Raw genomic sequence first — 22,682 nt, forward strand, 5'->3', positions numbered from 1 at the left:
ATAAAGTATAATTTAATTATTTTGATCTATTATATAAATGATAATGATGAGTTGATGGCCATATATAAATATGCATATCCATTAGAGTTTGGACTTAGAAGGGAGTGAATTAAGAATGGTACTTTTGTCATTTTTATATCAAACATTTCAATTCGATCAACAATATAATGTTAATGGGTAAGGTGACGCCCAAGTGAATAAAAATGGTACGCAAATCAAAGAAAACGCAAAGCGTCTCCAACACTAATGTTTATGGGTAAGGCTACATCCTAGCGGATGAGAACGTGTGAAGAGAGAGACTTCCATCCAGAATTTTGGATTGGCACAAATAAGAATGCGAGGGCATAGAGGAGAGAGAAAGGAGGACGAAGAGGAAAGAGGAGGTGGGATGATATTGGATCTGGGCATTCGATCTGTCAAGCATTTCGAACAATTATTTTATAAAAAGTAAAAAAAAATGATAAAAAAAAAACTTTGCTCATAATTACTTTTTAAGTTGTGACACCCTATAAACATTTCAAAGTTCCAAATAACACACCTTTTTCTTATATATCAAACCACAAATAAACACAAGGATTTACATAAAGATACATTTAAAAGAAATGGAAACAACTTTTCTCAAACTAGTAGATGATCGATCTATGAGCAACAGCCATCGGTTGGTGCACTCTGGTTCTCCGGTTTCTGCTTCAATATGTTTCTTTTCACTATGGTTGATCCTTCTTCTAGAAGACTAGGAGCCTCCATTATCTGTGTTATAACACGATGCATGTCACATTTTATAAAATATGTTTTGGTGATTTTATTTAGCCATTTCTTCCACAGTTTGTTATTTTTTATATTTTGTCATAGTTATTGTTGTTAGGTAGTGGTGTAAGTGAACTGAGATACTTGTGAGTTACTCGAGAAACACTTGTTAAAGGTTTGATTTGAGCCAAGTGTAAATGAATACAAAGAGAGCTTGATCCTAATTTCGAGCTCTCTTAATGATCTCAAGCCCAACCTTCATATATTGAACCCGATTGAACCCAAATATAGAAACTAATCCAAAGTTTATTAGATTGTATGCAACTTGACGCATTTTTGTCACTATATAACCAAAGATTAATTCTCTTGTTACCTTTAAAGCAAGCTCTTCAAAACATTGATGTACATTTTCCCGAGTTCTCGCGCTACATTCAAGAAATAAGCATTTGAGCTCTTTTGCAAGAGCAATGCCTTCTTCCCGACTCACAAATCTTTCAGTGTCCTACAATCAAGGGGTCGAATGTTAGAAAACAGACAATACGAGTATACGACACTGGTTGGTATAAGGGTTAAAAATTGAGCTAGATTTACAAGTTGCAAGGATAATATTATTAAAATAGAGGATGGAACCTACTTTGTCAACTTTGTTTCCAACTAGCATCTTAACACAATCTTGATTAGTGGAATATAAATCAACTTCTTTAGCCCATATTTCTGACAAGTTTGTGAAGGTTTCTCTTCTTGTAACATCATACACTATCAAAAAAAAAAAGTTTACATATCATTAAACCAAGATGGAAATAATCTTGAAGAGATGATGATGACCAAATCGGATCAACATGACCGCATGCAAAAACCATCAATTGGGGTTATCTCATACCTAGAATAATCCCTTGTGCGCCACGATAGTAAGAACTTGTTAATGTCCTGAATCGTTCTTGTCCAGCTATAATATAATATTATAAAATCATGCATCAGTAACGCGTATATTTGAAAGCGGTTAACTCAGTTATATGATATTTGGCAATGAGTACCGGTGTCCCAAATTGTAAGTTTTAATCTTTTTCCACCAACTGTAAGCTGCTTGATTTTGAAGTCAACACCTGCCCAATACAAACAGATACAATATTACTACAAGCTAAAGCTACTTATAAGCAAGATATGGAGTAAGTTTGACTTTGATTTTGGAGGTCAAACAATGACTGAACTTCAACAATATATATAAACTTTGACCGTCCTAAAAAAATTGCCACCCAAAATTGTAACTTCTAACAAGAAGTACAACAAGTATAACAAAATTGGTGCAAAATTTACTGCAATCCTTATTTAAATTTATATATTTAAACTGTTATGTTTGACCACAAAAGTCAATGTTGAAACTTTTTCTACATGGATGAGCACACATACCTTAAATTAGGGTGACAATTTTTCACAAGTTACAAAAATAATAAGGTTTTGGGTTGAGATATCTACCCGTATAAAAAACTGGTCATACGTATTTGGTAGGGGTGTTCTTCGGGTTTGTTTTTCGGGTTTCGGGTTCTTCGGGTTTCAAAGTTTTAAATCTTGACCCGAAACCCAACCCAAATCTCTCACGGGTTTTTCGGGTTCGGGTAATTCGGGTTCGGGTTTTTTCGGGTTGGGTTAATCGGGTTTCGAGTATCCTAGAAAACAAACAAACAAAAGAGAAAAACACAAAAACAAAAAAAAATTAAAAACTACAATGCTAAAATTAAAACAACATATACTTTTTTGCTTATAACACAAATAATCAAATAACAAACCAACATAACTTGATAAAACAATTCAATAGAAGAGTAAAACTAACTCGCGTCTTAATCGTATTCAATCGGGCGTAATTTGGTTGTTCGATTTCGGTTGCTATTAGTAATAAACGAAAAACATAAATTAATAATAAATAAGTTAGAATGACAACAGTCAATTAGAGTTAGATTATGATAACTTTAGTGGCTAAGACTTAGCTTATTATACCTAAAAATATATTTAATTTTAAAACTAAAAGTTTATTCGGGTTTTTCGGGTTGACCCAAAACTTATAAATCAAACCAGAGAACCAACCCAAAATACTTCGGTTCGGGTTAGTCTTTTATCGGGTTCGGGTTAGTTCGGGTTTGGGTGCGGGTTTTTTCGGGTCGGGTTTCGGGTAAAAGTGGCAGCCTTAGTATTTGGGATGACCTTTTTAATTAGGAAAATTAGTTTTTATTGGTCCCAACTATTTCATTTCAGTCGGCGCTGGTCCCAACTTTAAATTTGGCTGGCAACGGTCCCAACTTTAACATTCGCTTCTTCCACCAGTCTGCGAGTGACGGAGTACTAACTCCGTTAAGTATTTGCTGATGTGTCCATCTGAGTTGTCAAAAAAATATTACATGGCAGCCAACGTGGATATGGTATTATACTTAATATATTACATTCATAATTCATCCCTAATTATCCAAAGGTACACCCAAATAAAAATCCCCAATTTATCTCAAGAACCCTAATTGAATCATCGAATCAATTACAATGTTTGATCATCATCACTGTCATTGTTCAACTTCCTCCGCCGCATCGGCGTTCAACTCCGGTGCTGCTGTCCTCCGGTCCGGATGACGTCATTCGTCAGGGCTTTCTCTTTCGACGAAACGAACGAGGTTACGATTAACAGTGAGAAGGTTGTGAATAAGCCTCCGATATGTATAGCGGATGAGTTGCATTATGTTTCGGTTGATAGATCGGATTGGAGGCTGGCGTTATGGCTGTATTATCCGAGTCCGAAGGTAGTTTGTTAACGGAGATTGAATTTGGCTGTGTATTGGTTTTGATTTAGGTTTATTATGCGTGTTTGTTGATCGGAATGTGTGGATCTGTTGATCGGAATGTGTGTATTGATTTAGGATTATGAACTCATTGCGAGCAGAGTGTGATTAGGGCTGGAGAATTAGGGATGAATTATGAATGTAATAATGTTAAGTATAATATCATATCCACGTTGGTTGCCATGTAATATTTTTTTGACAACTCAGATGGACACATCAGCAAATACTTAATGGAGTTAGTATTCCGTCAGTCGCGGACTGGTGGAAGAAACCAATGTTAAAGTCGGGACCGTTGCCAGCCAAAATGAAAATTGGGACCAGCGCCGACCAAAATGAAATAGTTGGGACCAACAAAAACCAATTTTCCTTTTAATTATACATGTCTTTTTAAGGTGGACCTATTTAACCCCTTTTGTTAAACAGGTCGACACGCCAACCTGTTAGCGACCCATTTAATCCATTCATTTTAAAACCCACCAACTTTGATTAACATGTTTACAACTTAATTATCACTTGCCAACCTGTTTGACATGCTTATATAAATAGGTTTAATGTACCGTATTCGTGTGTTACGCTATTTTAATACAAACAATAATACGGGTCATGTTCAGGTTCAAAAATTCAACCCGCCAACTTGACAGGACTTACACCCCTACGCCTTAAATCCCAAAAAAATCAAATAAATTCATGATTTCACACATATTTTAACAAGATCATAACATAAGACCATTGATCAAACATCCAAACAAAAAGTGAAATTAATTACCGATGGTGGGTGGGAGATCCTCAAGCGAATCCGAGATGAAACTGACGAGAAGACTACTTTTGCCGACACCCGAATCTCCAATCAACAAGATCTTGAAGGAGAGATCATACTGACCAGAAGATGACCCCATGCCAATGATTTCAAGATTGATGTTATTTGATTTTTGAAGATGAAGCAACAACCAACAAATGAGGTTTAAAAAGGGTGTGAGATTTGGGTTAATAGGAAAACTTAAAACGGTGCAAGCAGTGGCATCTTATTCGTTTCCTTTACTTGAAGAAAGATTAATTTGAAACTGTCTTTTGGATGAGAGAGAAAGTAGAATGAATGAATAATATGAATCCCGTTTTTGCGCCAAACGTATTCCAACATATTGCCTCACTTTGTGTTTTGCATATTTCCGTTGGCTTCCAACAACTTTAAACTTTACAAAAGCAATATTTTCATGCTTTATCCTTTAATATAATTATTATTATATTTTTGGGTTTCATTAGAAGTTTTGAAAGAAAGAAAGACAGACAGACAGACAAATGACTTCAAGATTATATTCAATTATTAAAAAATGTTACATGTTTTTCTCTTTTCTTTAAAAAAAAAAGGCGAGGATGAATTACGTAACAAGTAGTTTTTAGCTGCGCCTTATGTTTAGAAAAAGTCATGGCATTCGAATATAACATGTGTTTAGAAATCTTAAATGTTTGAGTAGGTTTAGCAAAAGAGGCTCCAATCAGTTTTAGGCTAAACTCGCGAACATGTTTACCTAACAACTCTTATCTGGTTTCACTTGTCGGTTTCACATCATGTTTGTATTTTAAACACAATTAATTTATGTATGTTTTTTTTTGTTGTTGTATGCAAAAACAATAAAACAAAACTAAATATTAGGTTAAAAGGGTCATACTCATGTGTCAATCCATGTTGTGTTTGGGTTAGTGTGCCACACGATTTTTGGGTTCGTGTAGTGATTGAATTCATATAAGGTTACCATTCAACGCTCATAATTGTAATATGATCAACTTTTACGATAATAAAAGCTATGCATAGTTGAGTTGTAACAACTCAAACTAAGTTTTGAAAATATTTTAGCTAAGACTAAAGGGTATGGATATCATTTTGCTTTTCATTTTACAATGTCACGCGAGCGTCACATCATACCTTACTTCTTTTGATTATCTTTCACTATACCATGGAAATGGTTATCAATTCATCAATATACCACTTTCCTCTCTTTTTTTTTAAATAAAATTATGGTTATAAAACAAAAAGTAATTTAATATAACTAAAATTAAAAAGTGTGAATAAAAACGAAAGGACCAAACTCAACTCTCGTCACATATAATGCATTCTCTCTTTCACTGGCATCCCGGCATCCACACCTAAGAGGCATGCTCGTGCTTAGGAGTTAGGTCAAGCACGGTCCCACACTCCCACATCCTTTTGTCAACGGAACTGATTTGTAGTTTGCATTTAACTTTTGAGTCAATTAAGTTAATCACATAATCAAGGTTAAGTTATTCTATAAAGAGGGACAAAAATGAGAAGGATAAGAATGATTTATAGCTATACAAAAAACTCCTAAAAAAATTAATAACAAAAACCATAACTCAAAATTTAATTAAAATACGAAAAAAGTAAAAACACAAAAAAGTTTCCACAGTCTTTCTCGTTCAAAAAATTTTAAAAAAAACCCCACAATGTTGAGTGAAAAAACATCATTGTCTTTTTGTTTATCATTGTGTTTTGTGTTTATTTTCGTCATTGATTATGTTTTTTTCCTTGACATTGTGTCTTTTTTCTTAATATTGTGTTATATTATTCAACATTGTGTTATATTTTGTTTGATATTGTGTTATATTTTGCGATCTATTGTGTCTTTTCTTAGTTATAGTTGTGTCTTTTGTTTATTTTCATCATTGTGTCTTTGATCTCGGCATTGTGTTTTTTCGTCAGTTTTTTTTTTTTTTTTTTGAATTGGAATGATGGGGAAACATTTAAGTTTTTAAAATTTTTTTTGTTTTTTTATTTATATTTTGAGTTATGATTTTTTTATTATTTTTTAGAATTTATTTTTAAGAGGTTTTAATCTTGTGTGGTTAAATATATTTCTCACACTTCTTATTATTGTCCCATTTGTATTATAACTTTACCCACCAATATTAATAACGCATGTTATGTTATTTATGGCTATATCTATTCCTATCTATTTTGACATAATTATCTTATGTATTTATGTGTATATATAATTATTATATATATAGTTTTTTCACACAGGATAAAAAGGGAGGATAGTTAAGTTGAGTAATTAAGACACGATGGCATTAAGTGATCCGATCTCACTTTATGTGGTAGTGAGTCGGCATCATAGTGGGCTTTAACCTTCTTGTATTTGAATTCAAGTTTGTTTGGGACCATTTAGGCATTTACCATTTAAAAGATTTTAAAAACCTTTGGATAATGGAATCTTCAGGGTGTTTGATAAATAGTTATAGACTTATTATTACAAGTATAAACAAATAAAGCCATTGATAAACTAAAATAAATGGTTCAGAATGTTTTGTATATTATTTCTCATAATAATTGATGAGTACAATGAAGATTATATATTGACTCTTAACAAATATCAAGGCTAATAATAAAGAATGCTATGGAAATAAAATAAGAAAAAGATCTGGTCAAAGCTTGATTTTCGCCTTTACTCTTCCTCAAGTTGGAGCATGAAGGTTACAAATGCCTAATTTGACAAGTAGTAGTTGTAATTGTCAAGAGCCCAATGCCTTGGTAAATAAATCAGCGACTTGCATCTTTGTGTCAATGTATAGTGGTTTAATCTCTTTTGACTCAACTCGTTCTCTAACAAAGTAGCAATCTATCTCCACGTGTTTTGTACGTTCATGGTAAACCTGGTTGTTGGCAATGTGTTTGACTGCTATCACAAAACAATTGTGTTGGGCAATTTTGTTGAACTCCCAAATCTTTTAAAAGCCACCTTAACCACAAGATATTCAGCTTCTGTAGAGGAACGTGAAACCACCGACTGTTTCTTCGACTTCTATGAAATTGGTGCTCCACCGAGAAGCAACAAGTATCCAGTTCGGGATCTTCTAGTGTCAAGACAGCCGAGCCAATCTTAGTCGGCGTAGGCTGTCAGGTTAGTTTCACCGCCTTTGGAGAGCATACCTTGTCCTGGTGTGGATTTTAGGTATCGTAGAACTCTAATTGTGGCATCCAAATGATTTTGCCGAGGATCAGAAACAAACTGGCTTAGTATATTGACTGAATAAGTGATGTCAGGCCTCGTTGCTTGAAGGTATAGGAGCCTACCTACGAGTCTTCGATATTGGCTAGCATTTACTCATGTTTCTTCATCACCTTGTCCAAGCTTTGTGTTTTGTTCCATTGGAAAGGCACTTAGTCTAGATCTCATCATCCCGCTATCTTTCAAGATGTCTAACACATACTTTCTTTGACTAAGAACCAAGCATTCTTGAGTTCGGGTGACTTCGATTCCTAAGAAGTACTTAAGCGCTCCTAGGTCTTTGATGCTAAACTTGCTGTTGAGAAACATCTTGGTTTCATTAATCCTTCTCGAGTCATTTCCGACGATGATGACATCATCTACGTAGATGAGGGCTGCCACGTATGAGTTTTCGGACCTGAATATGAAAAGGGAATGATCTGCACGTGATTGAATAAACCCAATTTAGAGTAGAGCTTTAGTGAATTTTTGGTACCAATTCCTTGATGCCTGCTTTAGCCCATATAGTGATTTTCTAAGCCTGCAAACCTTGTTCTCTTTCCCTTTTTCAAACCCTTATGGAATTTTCATGTAGACCTCTTCATGTAGATCGCCATGAAGAAAAGCATTGTTCACATCAAGTTGATGGATTATCCAATCCCGCTTTACCGCGACCGCCAAATGGGTTCGAACCGTTACCAATTTGGCTACAGGGGCGAATGTGTCATGAAAATCAACGCCCTCCATCTGTGTGAAACCCTTTGCAACAAACCTCGCCTTGTACCTTTCGATCTCACCATTTGGTTTATATTTTATTTTATAGACCCATTTTGAGTCTATGGCCCGCTTTCCCTTTGGTAAATCTTCAAGTGTCCAAGTGTTGTTTTCCTCAAGCGCTTGTATTTCTTTCTTCATTGCCTCTATCCACTTCTCATCCTGAATAGCGTGTTTAAAATTCTTGGGCTCATCATTAGAACCGATGGCCGCTAAGAAAGCTTTGTGTGTGTTAGTGAAATTTTTATAAGAAATGAAGTTGGCTATGGGATGTACCGTTGAGGACTCTTGGTTGGTAGCGGGTAGTGCTTGGTTTATGGATGGTGGGATTTGTTTCTTCGTTCCCTTACAGCTTGTATGGGCTCATTATTTTCATTTGTGGTCTCTATTAGTGTTGGTGACCTTTGTACAGGAGGTGGTTCAACACCTACTATTTGCTATTCATGGGTGTAGTTTCCCCATGCAAAGTTTCATGATGGTTCACATTGATTGTTGGGGTCTTCTTATTTAGGGTTTGCCCATGCAAAGTTTCCATTTGTCCTACTGTTGTCACAGTTGTTTCTTGGTGCTTCGGAAGATTTTGATCATGCACTTTACATGTATCTTCATAATACCATGGTGGGAATTCAAAAATTCCTCGTTCAATTACTTCACCCTGGATCTTTGATGCGCCGAATGGGAAGACAGTCTCCACGAATTTTACATCCCTGGACACCATTATTTTGTGATTTTCTATATCATAAATTTTGTACCCTTTTGTTCCCCGTGGGTAACCCAAAAATATTCCGGGTCTCCCCCTCACCTCAAATTTATCTCCACCGGTCTCGGTGCTACGATAGTAAGCAAGACAACCAAACACCTTCAAATGTTAATAGTCAGGCTTTTGGTTGCAAACTATTTCGTACGAGGTTTTGTTGTCTATGGCCTTGGAAGGGAGGCGGTTTATGATGTGTGCGGCTGTGAGGATGCACTCGCCCCAAAAACTAGAGGGTAGTTTTGCCTCAAACTTTAAGGCTCTTGCAGTTTCTAACAAGTGACGATGTTTGCGCTCAACAACACCATTTTGTTGTGGTGTATGTGGGCATGTTGTTTCAAACAAGATTCCTTGTTCGGTGTAGAACCCCTTCATTCGGTTTGAGGTGAACTCACCCCCATTATCACACCGAATTCTCTTCACGTTCTTATCGTATTGTGTCTTGATCATTTTGTGAAAACCAATTATACAATCACCCGCCTCGTACTTGTGTTTCAAAAGAAAAACCCAAACCGATCGACTATAATCGCCAACAATAGTTAGAAAATAGCTTGCACGAGTGAGTGATGGTGTTCTATATCTTCCCCAAATATCACAATGTAATAGTTCAAAACAATCATGCGTTTTAATAGAACTAGTAGGAAAAGGCAACCTCGTGAATTTAACTTTAACACAAGAATCACAAAACACACCTTTTGTTTTAAAAGGAACATTCTGAATGAAATCCAAACGTGAAAGTTTGTTATGTGAAGTATGTCCAAGTCGCTTGTGCCATACATCACATGTAACCGCCAGCGATTTTCTCTTGCTCCCGACCATTTCCATCCAATAGAGCCCCTGTTTACACTTGCCCGCTCCAATCAATTTTCTCGAACGCAAACGCTGCATGACACAAATTTTGGGAAAAAAGTTATGGCACTTTGTAGATCGTTTGCCAAACGGCTGACGGACAGGAGGCTACAAGTAAAATTTGGTACATATAAGACGTCTTGTATTGTTGTTCCATTAGGTAAGGTACAAGTCCCCTTTCCTTCAACGGGGAATGGTTGCCGTCATCTCATGTGAAGCCCGAATGTTATTATTAAACCAATCGGATCTATGGGTTATATGTCCGGTACAACCCGAGTCAATAACCCATTTGTTACCTTGATCGGGTTTCCCTGCCATGTTTGCGGTTGGATCCCGATGATCCTTTGGCTGAAAACAAGTTTAAAAATTGTTGATATTGTTCAATATATAAACCTGGTAAAGGACTTTGTTCGCTGTTAACGAAGGTAGCCTCGGTTCTTCCCTTCTCGGTCTTTCTTTTGCCCGGCCACCACTCCGGGTACCCTATTTGTTTGAAACAGCCATCACGGCTATGGCCGTCTTTACCGCAGAAGTCACAATGTTTTACTTGATCATTCAAAGGCCGCTTGTTCTTTAATAATGCTTTAGAGTCGGATGTTTTTGCTCCCTTGCCATCGCCACCGACCATGGTGAAAGGTTTACTGGTTTTCGATTAGGGTTTCGTTTGAGCGGATCGCCAGCTCTGATATCATAAAATAAATGGTTCAGAATGTTTTGTATGTTATTTCTCACAATAATTGATGAGTACAATGAAGATTATATATTGACTCTTAACAAATATCAAGGCTAATAATAGGGAACGCTATGGAAATAAAATAAGAAACGATCTGGTCAAAGCTTGATTTTCGCCTTTATAAAGTACTTCAATTCACATTGCTAAAAGTTCGAACCAAGGTGGACTTTAGTAAGCTCGAGCATGAGGTTAAACTTGCAAAATAAGCTTCAACTTCGACTATTACTGGCCATTGGCCAATTTAAACTATTTTTTTCATTTTTGTTATGAACTAATATTATATTTCACTAATGGGCAAAACAAATAAATTAATAAAACTAGGAACAAATAAAATGCTAGCTAAAAAGAAAAGGCTATTCATTAAAACAACAATGTTTCTTTTATTAATTAAGTAGGAATTTTAGCCAAAGAAATCGGTAGTAAATTCTTTGTCATCCAATTTGATAATTCAAGTTAAATGGCTATACAATATCTTGAATAGGTGTATTATTCTTGGCTAATTCTTCAGTAATAGCTTGAATCATCAACATCATATTATGGTGAGACGAGCCCCCTTCCTCCATTGCTCTCTTCGCCATTAACGCAAATGCCTTAGATCTCTTTCTTCTTGCCTCCCCTTCCTCATGACTTTGCATCAAGTCTACTACAGCTTTCTTCACATCTTCCCTCTTCACTATCTCTTTTGGCTCGTCTAGTTTTATGAATGAAACGGGAATCTCTGTCCCAATTCTGACACCAATTTTCAACACGTTTAAAACAAACCGTTCATTTAGAAATTGTTCCGCGAAATGTGGCCATGTAACCATTGGGACCCCAGCAGTAATCCCTTCTAGAGTCGAGTTCCGTCCAAACCACCGATGGCTTGGTGTGACAATATTAATATTTGCGGGGCCCAACCACGGACCATTAGTCCTCTACCTTTTATCCTTTCTTCATATCCTTCTTTGGAAAGCCATTCCTCAAACTCTTCACTTGTTTGCCGGATGAACCAAATGAAGGGCACGTTTGATGACTCGAGTCCCAACCCGAGCTCAATGCATTGTTCGGTGGAAGCATAAGACAAACTACCTAAGCAAACATAGATCACAGACCCTGACTCTTTTGAATCCAGCCACTTAAAACAATCATGCCCATTGATCGCGGCCTTGTTCCCTCGTTCGGCTCTATCTTGGAAACTTTGGTTGCATAGTGTAACCGGTCCAACACACCACACCTTTTTACCTTTCGCCTTTTCAAATTCCTCAACATACTTGGGCTCCAACTCCTCAAAGCTATTGACTACAATCCCTACTGCATCTTTCTCCGCTTCTAGCATTCGTTCAAATACCGCAGTGGATTCTTTCGAATCCCCTCTTCCCCAAGTTGAAGCTTGCGCTTTGGTAACTTCAATCCGGTCAGGCAGACCAGGCATTACAAAGTACTCTGAGTCGGAATCAATTTCGTCTAGTACTTTTGTACTTGTCACTATGTGTACGCACACGAACGCGAAACATCCAGGTCCATAGAAAACAACTCTAGGAATGCTCAACCTCTTTGCCACATCACTAGTCCAAGGAAAACCACCATCAGAAATGATGCAACTTGGAGGTGGGCATAAGGCCCAAAGCATATTTTCTGCAGGTTGTTCTAACATACTTATGGCTAAGATCATATTAATTACATGACCAGTTGATGGAAGCGAGTCAAAGTTCTCGCATCCTTCCGGCAAACCAGCTTCAGCGCATGGGAATTGGAGTTCAAGAATTTGGATCTTTAGCTCGTCTTCAATCGCACGATCAATAACCGATTTAAAGCGGTTAGCGTTAAGAGGAGTTGTGATTATTGTAACCATAGAACCACGTTGGGCTAGTATACGAGCCATGTCTACCATGGGTATCATGTGACCTTGAGCCATCAATGGAAACAAGACAAAGTGAAGGTTTGTGGGATGAGAAGCCATTGATGTGCTCAAGGGGCTATTCACTTGGTTACTTAGCATGAAAATAGTGTATATAAACACTAATCATGTGTCTTTTCCCTTTGTAATTGTCATATATGATTACAGTGCATGCATGGGACTCATTTTGTGTTGTGTGGCAAGAAACAAAATTTGAATTGTTATAGAAGGCATCGCCACCATATCTTATCTTCGGGGATATCTACGCGTGTTATAAGTATATTCGTTTATTATCTATCTATATATCTATATTATCTAATAAAAATATATTATCTATTGCTTCCTAGTTATTCCCAAATATTTGAACTTTACAAATATATTTTATTTTATAAAGAGAAAATTACTGTTTATATTCTGGTGGTTTTAGGACGAAGACACGATGAGTCCTCAAAAAACTTTTTGAACTGGTTGAGTCCCCGTGGTTTCAGAAACAAACAATTTGAGTCCCTATGGTTTCAGAAACGAACAATTTGAGTCCATGTGGTTTCAGTAAAATGAAAGTTTTACCCTGAAAGTTAAGTAATGGCAGGGACTCAAATGGTTTGTTTCTGAAACCACGGGGACTCAACCAGTTCAAAATTTTTTTCGGGGACTCATTGTGTCTCCGCCTTAAAACCACAAGGACTCAAACAGTAATTTTCTCTTATATATAATAACGTTATTCAAGATACATTTACTGAAATTTAAGTTTAAAATATAAACTTTATTACAACTGTATTCTCATCAAATTTTATTCAAGATATATACATTTACAGATACCCACAATATTCTTTAAGCTTTCATTGTTGTCATTCTTTATGGTTAGGTTTTTCAATGCCTAATTAAATTAATGACAAACAAGCATGATTTATGATTTAAGTTATTTTATAATGGATTAAAAAAATAAAGTATATAGTTAGAAACTAAAACATTCGTTATTTATAACTTTTCTAGAAAAGTGCATTGATAAAAATTTTAAGGGTATATTTTGCTTTTCGGTATCTTTAATTTGTGTTAAAAACTAAAAACACTTCAAAAAATAAAAGTGTATATTGTTTATTTTAAAATTGTTATAAAAACTATTGTAAAATGACTGTCTATTAACAATTTTTTGAGTTTTTATTGCTTATTGTATACAGTGACGAAGCTTGGACAAAGACACCGGGAGGCCGGACTCAAAATATATACAAAAATTCACAAACGATGGGAGGGAGACTCAAATGTTCGACCGAAAACGCTTATTTTTACACTACGCATAAAAAATTTCGGGCGAAAACGGGTAAATTTACACTACTACGAGAAAAAACCGGCGGGAGGGCGGGGGCTGGGGCCACCCCCGGCCCTAAGTAACCTTCACCAATGATTGCATATTGATTATTTACTAAATATTGTATTTTTTTGAATTAACCCGATCGAATAGGATTAGAGCCTCAAACTAGTAATTATATTATATATAGTTACTAATATTGCCGGTAAAAGAAAAGTTATGATTCTTTTATTTATCTTTTCTTTTTAACTATTCTTTTTGCTAGTTATTAATTTATTTTAAGTTGGTTAGCTTTATCATTATTATTTTCATTGTAATTTCTCAATGTAAAAATATATGGTTTTCAGTGATCCGGTCCATTAAGTTGGCCCAGTCCAAGTGTTATTTTATCTATAAATATGATTGTTAGGTTATTTTATTAGTTAGTTGATTGTTTTTTTAATAAAGAATTTATAAGCTTTAAGCTTGTCTACAGAGTATTTCGGTTTGGGTTATTTTGATAATGATCAATTTTTCTTGAGCCATTTGAATTTAGCCGTGTAATCGGCATCACATAAATATTATCACCAATATCGTTTTATTTTTTGTTTCAATAATTTCGGGATCGGTGTGCTCAAGGTGTAAGCATCCTGTTTGTGTGTGTATAAATATATGCTTCTATTTTTAAATATGTATCAATATATAAAGAACCATGATCACTTTACGTTCGACGGCATCTAGAACAACTTTGGATGCTAAATATGCCTCCAATGTAACTTGCTACAATTTATTTTCTTCGTAATTCTTGTACCAACAAGAAAGTATATTGTTGTACGTTTTTTTTTTTCAACTCTTGGTGCCTAACTAAATAACAAAAAGGGTAAGGGTTTCGATGGCTATTTACAAAGTCACCCTAAGGAGTACGTTTCTACTTGGTCCAATATTGAAATACCATATCAAAAATTTTCGGGCTTGTGCACCTAGGCTTTGCTTCCGCTTGTAACTTTATCTTAACGTGTTTCTTACATCTAAAATTGTTCATGCTAGCTAGCTCTAATATTAAAATTTGTATACATTCACATAATAAGTCACGCTAGCTACCTCTTAACATAATAACGATCCAGTATATTGACATTTGAAGGTGAATATGAAAGTGTATTTCAGATTGAAAAGTCGTACATAACAATATAACATGATATGTATTGGCTAAAATGGACCTAATTGATAAAGTGGCTATAATACCCTAGACTAATTACTAATATTATGTTGGCATTCCCCAGGCTCAGGCTAAATGTGGGTATCAACATATAGCTCGAATCAATACAATTTAATAAAGATAACTGGGCTTCCACGTTTATTTAAGAAAACGGAGACGATCCAACGAGATATTAGGTTGGCTTATTTGAGTTACTTGTGAACTTGGGCTTTAGGAATTGGATGAAAGTCTGAAACAGTGCATTTGGTAATTCATGTTAAAATTCATTAAAGGAACAATGTTTTGTGTGTGTGTATATATAATATTAACTATAAGTAGGAATTTTAGCCAAATAAATTGGTAGTAAATTCTATGTCATCCAATTTGGTAATTCATGTTAAAATGGTTACACAATGTCTTAAATATGTGTATTGTTCTTGGCTAATTCTTCAGTGATAGCTTGAATCATCAACGTTATATTACGGTGAGACGAACCCCCTTCTTCCATTGCTTTTTTTGCCATTAGTGCAAACGCTCTGGATCTCTTTCTTCTTGCCTCCCCTTCTTCATCACTTTTCATCAGGTCTAGTATAGCTTCCTTGACATCTTCCCTTTTCACTAGTTCTTTTGACTCGTCTAGCTTCGTGAACGAAATAGGAACCTCTGTCCCAATTTTGACACCAATTTTCAACACGTTTATGATAAACCGTTCATTTAGAAATTGGTCCGCGAAATGTGGCCATGTAACCATTGGGATCCCAGCAGAAATCCCTTCTAAAGTCGAGTTCCATCCACAATGTGTCACGAAACCACCAATAGCTTGGTGTGACAATATCAATATTTGTGGTGCCCAACCACGGACCATTAGCCCTCTACCTTTAATCCTTTCTTCATATCCTTCTTTGGATAGCCATTCCTCAAACTCTTCACTTGTTTGCCTAATGAACCAAACAAAGGGTATGTTCGATGACTCGAGTCCCAACCCGAGCTCAATGGATTGTTCGGTTGAAGCATATGTTAGACTTCCTAAGCAAACATAGATAACGGACCCGGACTCTTTTGAATCCAGCCATTTCAAGCAATCATGCCCATTGATCGCGGCCTTATTCCCTCTTTCGGATCTATCTTGGAAACTTTGGTTGCATAGTGAAACCGGACCGACACACCACACCTTTTTGCCTTTCGCCTTTGCAAATTCCTCAACATACTTGGGCTCCAATTCCTCAAAGCTATTAACCACAATCCCTATCGCTTCTTTCTCGACTTCTTGCATTCGTTCAAAAACCGCAGTGGATTCTTTCGAGTCCCCTCTTCCCCAAGTTGAAGCCTGCGGTTTGGTAACTTCAATCCGGTCAGGCAAACCTGGCATTACAAAGTACTCAGAATCGGAATCAATTTCGTCTAGTAATTTTGTATCCGTCACTATGTGTATGCACAAGAACGTGAAACATCCCGGTCCATAGAAAACAACCCTTGGAATATTAAGCCTCTTTGCCACATCATTAGTCCAAGGGAAACCACCATCAGAAATGATGCAACTTGGAGCTGGACATAGCGCCCGGAGCATATTTTCCGCGGGTTGTTCTAACAAATTCATGGCTAACATCATATTAACCGCGTGTCCGGCTGATGGCAACGAGTCAAAATTCTCACATCCTTCCGGCAAACCAGCTTCAGCACATGGGAATTGGAGTTCAAGAATTTGGACCTTTAGCTCGTCTTCAATCGCACGATCAATAACCGATTTGAAACGCTTTGCATTAAGAGGAGTTGTGATTATAGTAGCCAGTGAACCACGTTGGGCTAGTATACGAGCCATGTCTACCATTGGTATCATATGGCCTTGAGCCATCAAAGGAAACAAGACAAAGTGAAGGTTAGCCATTGATGTGAAGGGGCTAGCTAGTCACTTGGTTGGTTAGCAAGAAAACGTTGTATATAAATACTTATCATGTGTCTTATTTCTTTGTAATTTTCTTAAATGATTACGGTATACGTATGGGACTAATTTTGTGTGGCAAAAAACAAAAATTGAATCGTTATCGAAGGCATCGCTACCACATCTTACTTATCTTCGAGAACATCTATACGTATGCATATATGTTTGTGTGAATAATAATAATAATAATAACGTTGCCGGTAAAAGAAAAGCTATGATTATTTTATGTTTGTGTGGACCTTATTGTGGTGTCCCCTCTCGTCGGGCTTAGGGGCACCGGGTTTGTTGCTAGGCAGACACGTATTGAAGGCAGAAACAGAAAATATGGGTAAGCATAAGAAGGCTTGTGCTGAGAACCAACACGCCTTCATTCCTTTTACTTTCGATACATTTAGGTCTTTTGCTTTCGATAACTTTGTTTTTAATATGATAGGTTTTGTTATTCAAAAAGAGGTAGCGGCGCAGCTTGTTGCCCGCTTACCTGCCCCTCTATTGTAATCGGATCCTTTTATTTTTTTAAAAAAAATTGCTTTGAAAATAAATAATAAAAAATTATTTATCTATTTTTTTAAAACTATTTTTTTTTGTTAGTTATTAATTATTTATCGTTATTATTTTAATTGTAATTTCTCTACTTAAAGATATATATATGGTTTTGGGTTACCTAACACACATAACTATTATCACCAACATTGTTTTATTTTTCTTTTCAATCATTTCGGTATGCTCAAGTTGTAATCATTTGTTTGTGTGTGTATACCTATATGTTTGTATTCTTTAATATGTACCAATAACTAAAGAACAGAGATCACTTTACATTCGGCAGGAGCATCTATTAGTTTGGAATTTGAATGCTACATATATATACATCCAATGTATGTAACTTGCTACAATATATTTTCTTTGTAATTCTTGTACCAACAAGAAAATACTTTCTTCTATTTTTATCAAGTCTTGGTGCCTTAGTATGTAGTTAATAATTTATGGTATGCACATGTCCACGACTTACAAACCTAAATACCATATCAAATTTCCGCTTTGCTTCCCCTCGTAACTTTATCTTAGCATGCTTCTTATAATTGATCGAATGTTGTTCAAGCTAACAAGATCGATCTAATGTTAAAATGTTGTATACATTAACGTAGTAAGTTGTGCTAACCATCTCTTAACATATTAACCATACAGTATATTAGCATATGAAAGTGTGTTGTCAAATTGAAAAGTGATATACGTATGTATAGGCTATAAAATAAATAGATAAAAAACCCTGATTAATTTGAACCCTTCGTGAATCACCTCGTTTCGAGCCTTCCACAATCTCCACATTGTAATCAACACAATGTTGTGTTACGTACAAATGTTGAGCATATGTATACTCATACCAGTCGCATCTACATGCATTATATTACTAGTGGTTCTTTTTGGAAGGACATTTTGTCTTTGTCTTCAGGTAAATGTGATCGCTCTCATTATTGGACTATTATTTCGGGGTGTTACCCTGCAATGTCTATTTTAATCAATTTAATATTCCATATGTAAGTGTGCCATTTTTTTAGAAAAAGTTCCAGCAGCTTCCTAGTGATCATAAAATCAACACAATGTTGCTACTTGTTTGTTATGTAGCAGGCAAGCTATGTGTGGTAGATGCTACCAAACATAAAATTATCTTTGTTCTTTAGTTCCCATTACACATAAAAGAAAATTTTTTATTAACGACCCCTCTAATTTTACTCATTTAACTGCATACACTGTTGTCCACCATGGTAGTTGAACCCTTAAAAACACATGAAGAGTGATACATTTTTTACACACCGTACAGAGCAGCCAGACCCCAGATACTGGCAAGTCTTGGCCGCCGTCGGCTCCCTAGAGGCCCAATTTGTTTTCTTTTTATTTCTTTTTCTAATAAATTTAACCTTACCAAATGAACTGAGCTAAAAATGACTAATAAGAAACCAATTACGACCAAAAAAATCTGAACAAATACATTAAACATCAAACATTAAACAAATTAATAAACTATTACTAGGTGGAGGCCTAGTAATGAAGTAAATCAGTAATAAGCCGGGCTGAAATGGCTAATAAGAAACCAATAACGGCCCAAAAAATCTTAAAAAGTCAATTAAGCATTAAACAACTTAATAAAATATTTGTAGACCTGCGCCTATCAATGAAGTATGGGCCAGCAGATTACCTCTTGGGCCATTTTGCGGGAAAAAATAAATGAGTTATTTCTTAATAGCCGTTTTGAACACTCAAAATCTCATACAGTTATAACGCTTTGATATCTAACTACAACCAGTGAGTATTTTCGAAAAATACAAAGAGAATAGACACATGCTAAGTACTTATATACAAATGTTTTCATGCATATTAACTCAACACCACACCCAACATCTAAAGCATACTCCAATGGCTTCTCATGCCACACACCTTCACATTGTCTTGCTTCCTTTGATGGCTCAGGGTCACATGATACCCACTATATATAATCACAAGTCCAGTTAATGCAAACCGCTTCAAATCAGCTATTGATCGCGTGATTGAAGCCGAGCTCAAGATCCAAATTCTTGGACTCCAACTCCCAAGCGCTGAAGCTGGTTTGCCAAAAGGATGCAAGAATTAAAAGAGTCCACGAAGATCGTTGAACGAATGCAAGAAACTGAAAAGGATGCAATAGGGATTGTGGTTAATAGCTTTGAGGAGTTGGAGCCCAAAGCATGTTGAGGAATTTGCAAAGGCAAAAGGTAAAAAGGTGTGGTGTGTCGGCCTGGTTTCGCCATGCAACAAAAGGGTCCAAGATAGAGCCGAGAGAGGACACAAGGCCGCAATCAACGGGGATGATTGCTTGAAGTGGCTGGATTCAAAAGAGCCAGGATTCGTGATCTATTTTTGCTTCGGAAGACAGCCATATGCTTCCACCGAACAAGTCATTGAGCTCGGGTTGGGGCTCGAGTCATCAACATATCTTTTCCTATTTTTATGCTTTTCTTTTCCTACCAATTGTAATTGTTTCAATAAGGAAAATAATCAGAAAATTTATCCCAAATTGGTTTCTCTTCTTCTCTCTTTTTCTTGGAGCCTGACCCACTCTACGGGTCTATCGGGAGATTGACCATCTCAAATCGGTCTATATCAGATCGCTTCTGGAGCTGCATCACATCATCTCGCAAGTTCCTTCTGTAATATAGAAGTTCCTTGGAATGTCATGATTGCGGGGCATGATTGCCTCAACTCAGTAAGCTGGGAATCCAAACAAATAATTAGAAAATTAGACTTTATGTACATAAAACAGGTAACGAGTCTGTCAGGTCGAGTTGGGCTAACTGCAAAAACCTTTTTTTGGATTTGATAAGTAATTAATTTGTTAAATATGAACAACAATTAATTTGTTAAATATGAACTACAAAAGCTATGCATCACAAAATATTCAAACCTATGGTTTATTTTACATGTTAAATCCTTTTGACTCTAAAAGTCCTTGCTTTTCGCATGATTTTAAATCCCTAAACAAATAGGCCCTTGTTTGTATGATTTTGTAAAGTTTAAATGGACTTTTCACTAGGTCTTCAAAAATTTAGTGACTTAATCGTGCAAAAATAAAGTCTAGTCCAACACTCCAACCCGACATGAACCCGAAAATTGTGCCAGTCTGCCAAACATATGAACCCGAACAGCATGAACTTCGCTGGTTGACACGAACACCACCCATCTAACCCGATTTTATTTTATTTTTTAGTTTGATCTCATATTACTACTTTAAAATTTCAACTTTACAACTTATATAAAAATGTGTATGAAACAATTACATTTTAGTAATAAAACCTCAATTAACTTCTCTTTTAAGTTCTAAATTGTCTTAAAATACCCAACCAATTTAAAATATGACATAAAACACATTTTAAAAATACATTTAAAAAGCGGTGTTAAACAACTCAACCTGCAAACCCACTTATTTTAATAATTACAATTTTACAAAAACACAACCCGTTTAGCTAAACGGGTTCACTAGTTCGACCCAAGACTGACCCGAACCCGCTTATACTAAACCCAAACCCACGAATTTCGTGTTAGGTTCTTTCCGTGTCAGAAGTTCACACCCTAGCTGGGTATTGACGAGATCCCGTGAGTTTTCTGTTAATGGGTTCTCATGGTTACTAGTAAGTAAAAAAAATAAAACTTTACCTGATCCGGTGCTATCAATTCAAACCCGAACTTTTGGGTCCACATAGATCTCGCATCATCTGCAGCTGGTAGCACAATCTTCTTTATTTTCAAAGAAGAAAGTACTTTCTCAATGCAGGTAAAAAGCAGCTGAAAGTATCCCTACCAAAGTGCCAATATCCAATAATTTCCAAAAATAATTACTAAATAATAGTAAAAGCAATAATAATAAAATTAATAAAAATAATTTGCAGCATGCTTCTATGTAATTATGATACACACACCTTCCCCTGGTTAGATTTACGAGTAGCAACGATCGGGAGTTCAGCTATATCCTCGTCAAAAACACGAAGAGTTCCAGCTGTCACTACTTTCGAGCTGCACAATCAAATAAAAAGTGTCATTAATAAATAAATATATTTTGATGCAAAAACATACGCAAAATGATAATAATATCCTTACTCGATTGTCAGCATTGCACAAAGCATTCCTGCAAAGTCTTGGCTCCAAATTTTCCTTCTGTTAAGAAAACAAAATATTTTAGATAAAAAAAAGAATAATATATTATTAATAAGCTATTCAACAAATATAACCCATTTATGATTTACGCTCACCCGTACACCATCGAAGGAATAAAATCGCGTCCACTTGTTGAATCAATAATAGGGTCAAACCCTTCCTATAACCATAAAAAATAAAGTCAAAGAAAGTCAACACTAAAAATGATCAAACTACTCTACCATCAAAAGTCAAAACAATACTCACATGAAAAATTTTGACGGTTTGTGTCAGCAATTTTCTACTTTCACGGGCGGCACTTTTGCCCCTTAGAAGAACAAACTTCATTTCAATATTAGAATCAGCTTCTGAATTATGATTCTTATTACTCCTTTGCTTCTCCCTCCAAAACATCAGCATATCATCCGAGAGTGTTTCGGGTTCACGATTTAACAGATTTTTCAAAAGAGAATTAATTCTCTTACAATTGTTGCGGCAGAACCAGTCCCCTTTTGGCAATTTCTGTAAGTTGTAGATTACAACATTAATATCAAAATAAATGCAATAAAAAGTAGATATTGTGTGTGTGTGTGTGTACACACACGCTAATGAGTACCTTTAAATTAGCCAGATTGTGTTCTCTCAGACAGCCAATATGATATTCCTTTTCACATTGATCGCAAAGTATAACTGTCTGGTCAGTGAATCCAATTTTGCTGAATTCATGGCACCTGCATTCATCAAAACTTATTAGTCAACATTCATCTACATTATAAACAAAGTTGACATTTTAGGTTGTCTAACAGTCAAATAGACCAAAATTTAGAAATTAAGCGATGATGCATAATGAAAAAACAACTTTAGAGGCCGCCCACGTATCAATTTATTTCTATTATGCCAATTCAGTTTAGAAAAAAAAATCCAAAAAGTTGTAAAATGGCATAAATGCCCATGGATCTATGAATGCTCGTATGACAAAGCTTTAAATATAGAGGCTTTTAGTCATTTTACAACTATCCAAATTGGCATATGCATTGTCGCAAAATTT

General features: G+C 35.8%; 2 protein-coding genes and 2 pseudogenes across 2 annotated transcripts; all 4 read right to left on the minus strand.

Annotated features, from left to right (window-relative positions):
- Positions 1-520: 520 nt before the first annotated feature.
- Positions 521-4,567, minus strand: LOC143577355 (ras-related protein RABC2a-like). Its single transcript, XM_077061208.1, has 6 exons — positions 4,333-4,567; positions 1,782-1,850; positions 1,628-1,693; positions 1,382-1,503; positions 1,121-1,249; positions 521-750 (listed from the first exon to the last, which is right to left on the minus strand). The coding sequence occupies exons 1-6, from the start codon at positions 4,460-4,462 to the stop codon at positions 640-642; spliced, it is 627 nt and encodes a 208-aa protein (XP_076917323.1). The 5' UTR covers positions 4,463-4,567; the 3' UTR covers positions 521-639.
- Positions 4,568-11,032: 6,465 nt separating this feature from the next.
- LOC143577365 (UDP-glycosyltransferase 73E1 pseudogene) lies at positions 11,033-12,622 on the minus strand (annotated as a pseudogene).
- Positions 12,623-15,370: 2,748 nt separating this feature from the next.
- Positions 15,371-16,949, minus strand: LOC143577374 (UDP-glycosyltransferase 73E1 pseudogene; annotated as a pseudogene).
- A 3,185-nt stretch (positions 16,950-20,134) lies between these two features.
- On the minus strand, positions 20,135-22,423 carry LOC143579137 (increased DNA methylation 1-like). Its single transcript, XM_077062529.1, has 8 exons — positions 22,413-22,423; positions 22,251-22,365; positions 21,902-22,156; positions 21,751-21,815; positions 21,599-21,655; positions 21,421-21,514; positions 21,158-21,298; positions 20,135-20,215 (listed from the first exon to the last, which is right to left on the minus strand). The coding sequence occupies exons 1-8, from the start codon at positions 22,421-22,423 to the stop codon at positions 20,135-20,137; spliced, it is 819 nt and encodes a 272-aa protein (XP_076918644.1).
- Positions 22,424-22,682: the final 259 nt, after the last annotated feature.

Source organism: Bidens hawaiensis, unplaced genomic scaffold, assembly GCF_021521415.1.
Source record: "Bidens hawaiensis isolate Kalapana, Puna unplaced genomic scaffold, B.hawaiensis_p1.1 tig00001461_1, whole genome shotgun sequence".
Taxonomy (NCBI): Eukaryota; Viridiplantae; Streptophyta; class Magnoliopsida; order Asterales; family Asteraceae; genus Bidens; species Bidens hawaiensis.

Bases quoted from the DNA above. Each gene is read 5' to 3' on its own strand.
- LOC143577355 (XM_077061208.1), bottom strand. From the start codon at position 4,462: ATGGGGTCATCTTCTGGTCAGTATGATCTCTCCTTCAAGATCTTGTTG. The intron at 1,504-1,627 runs GTATGAGATAAC...TTTTTTTGATAG, and splicing joins CGCACAAGGGATTATTCTAG to TGTATGATGTTACAAGAAGA. The intron at 1,250-1,381 runs GTAGGTTCCATC...CCTTGATTGTAG, and splicing joins TTGGAAACAAAGTTGACAAA to GACACTGAAAGATTTGTGAG.
- LOC143579137 (XM_077062529.1), bottom strand. The intron at 21,656-21,750 runs GTGAGCGTAAAT...TTTTCTTAACAG, and splicing joins ATTCCTTCGATGGTGTACGG to AAGGAAAATTTGGAGCCAAG. The intron at 21,515-21,598 runs GTAAGGATATTA...TTGATTGTGCAG, and splicing joins TGTGCAATGCTGACAATCGA to CTCGAAAGTAGTGACAGCTG.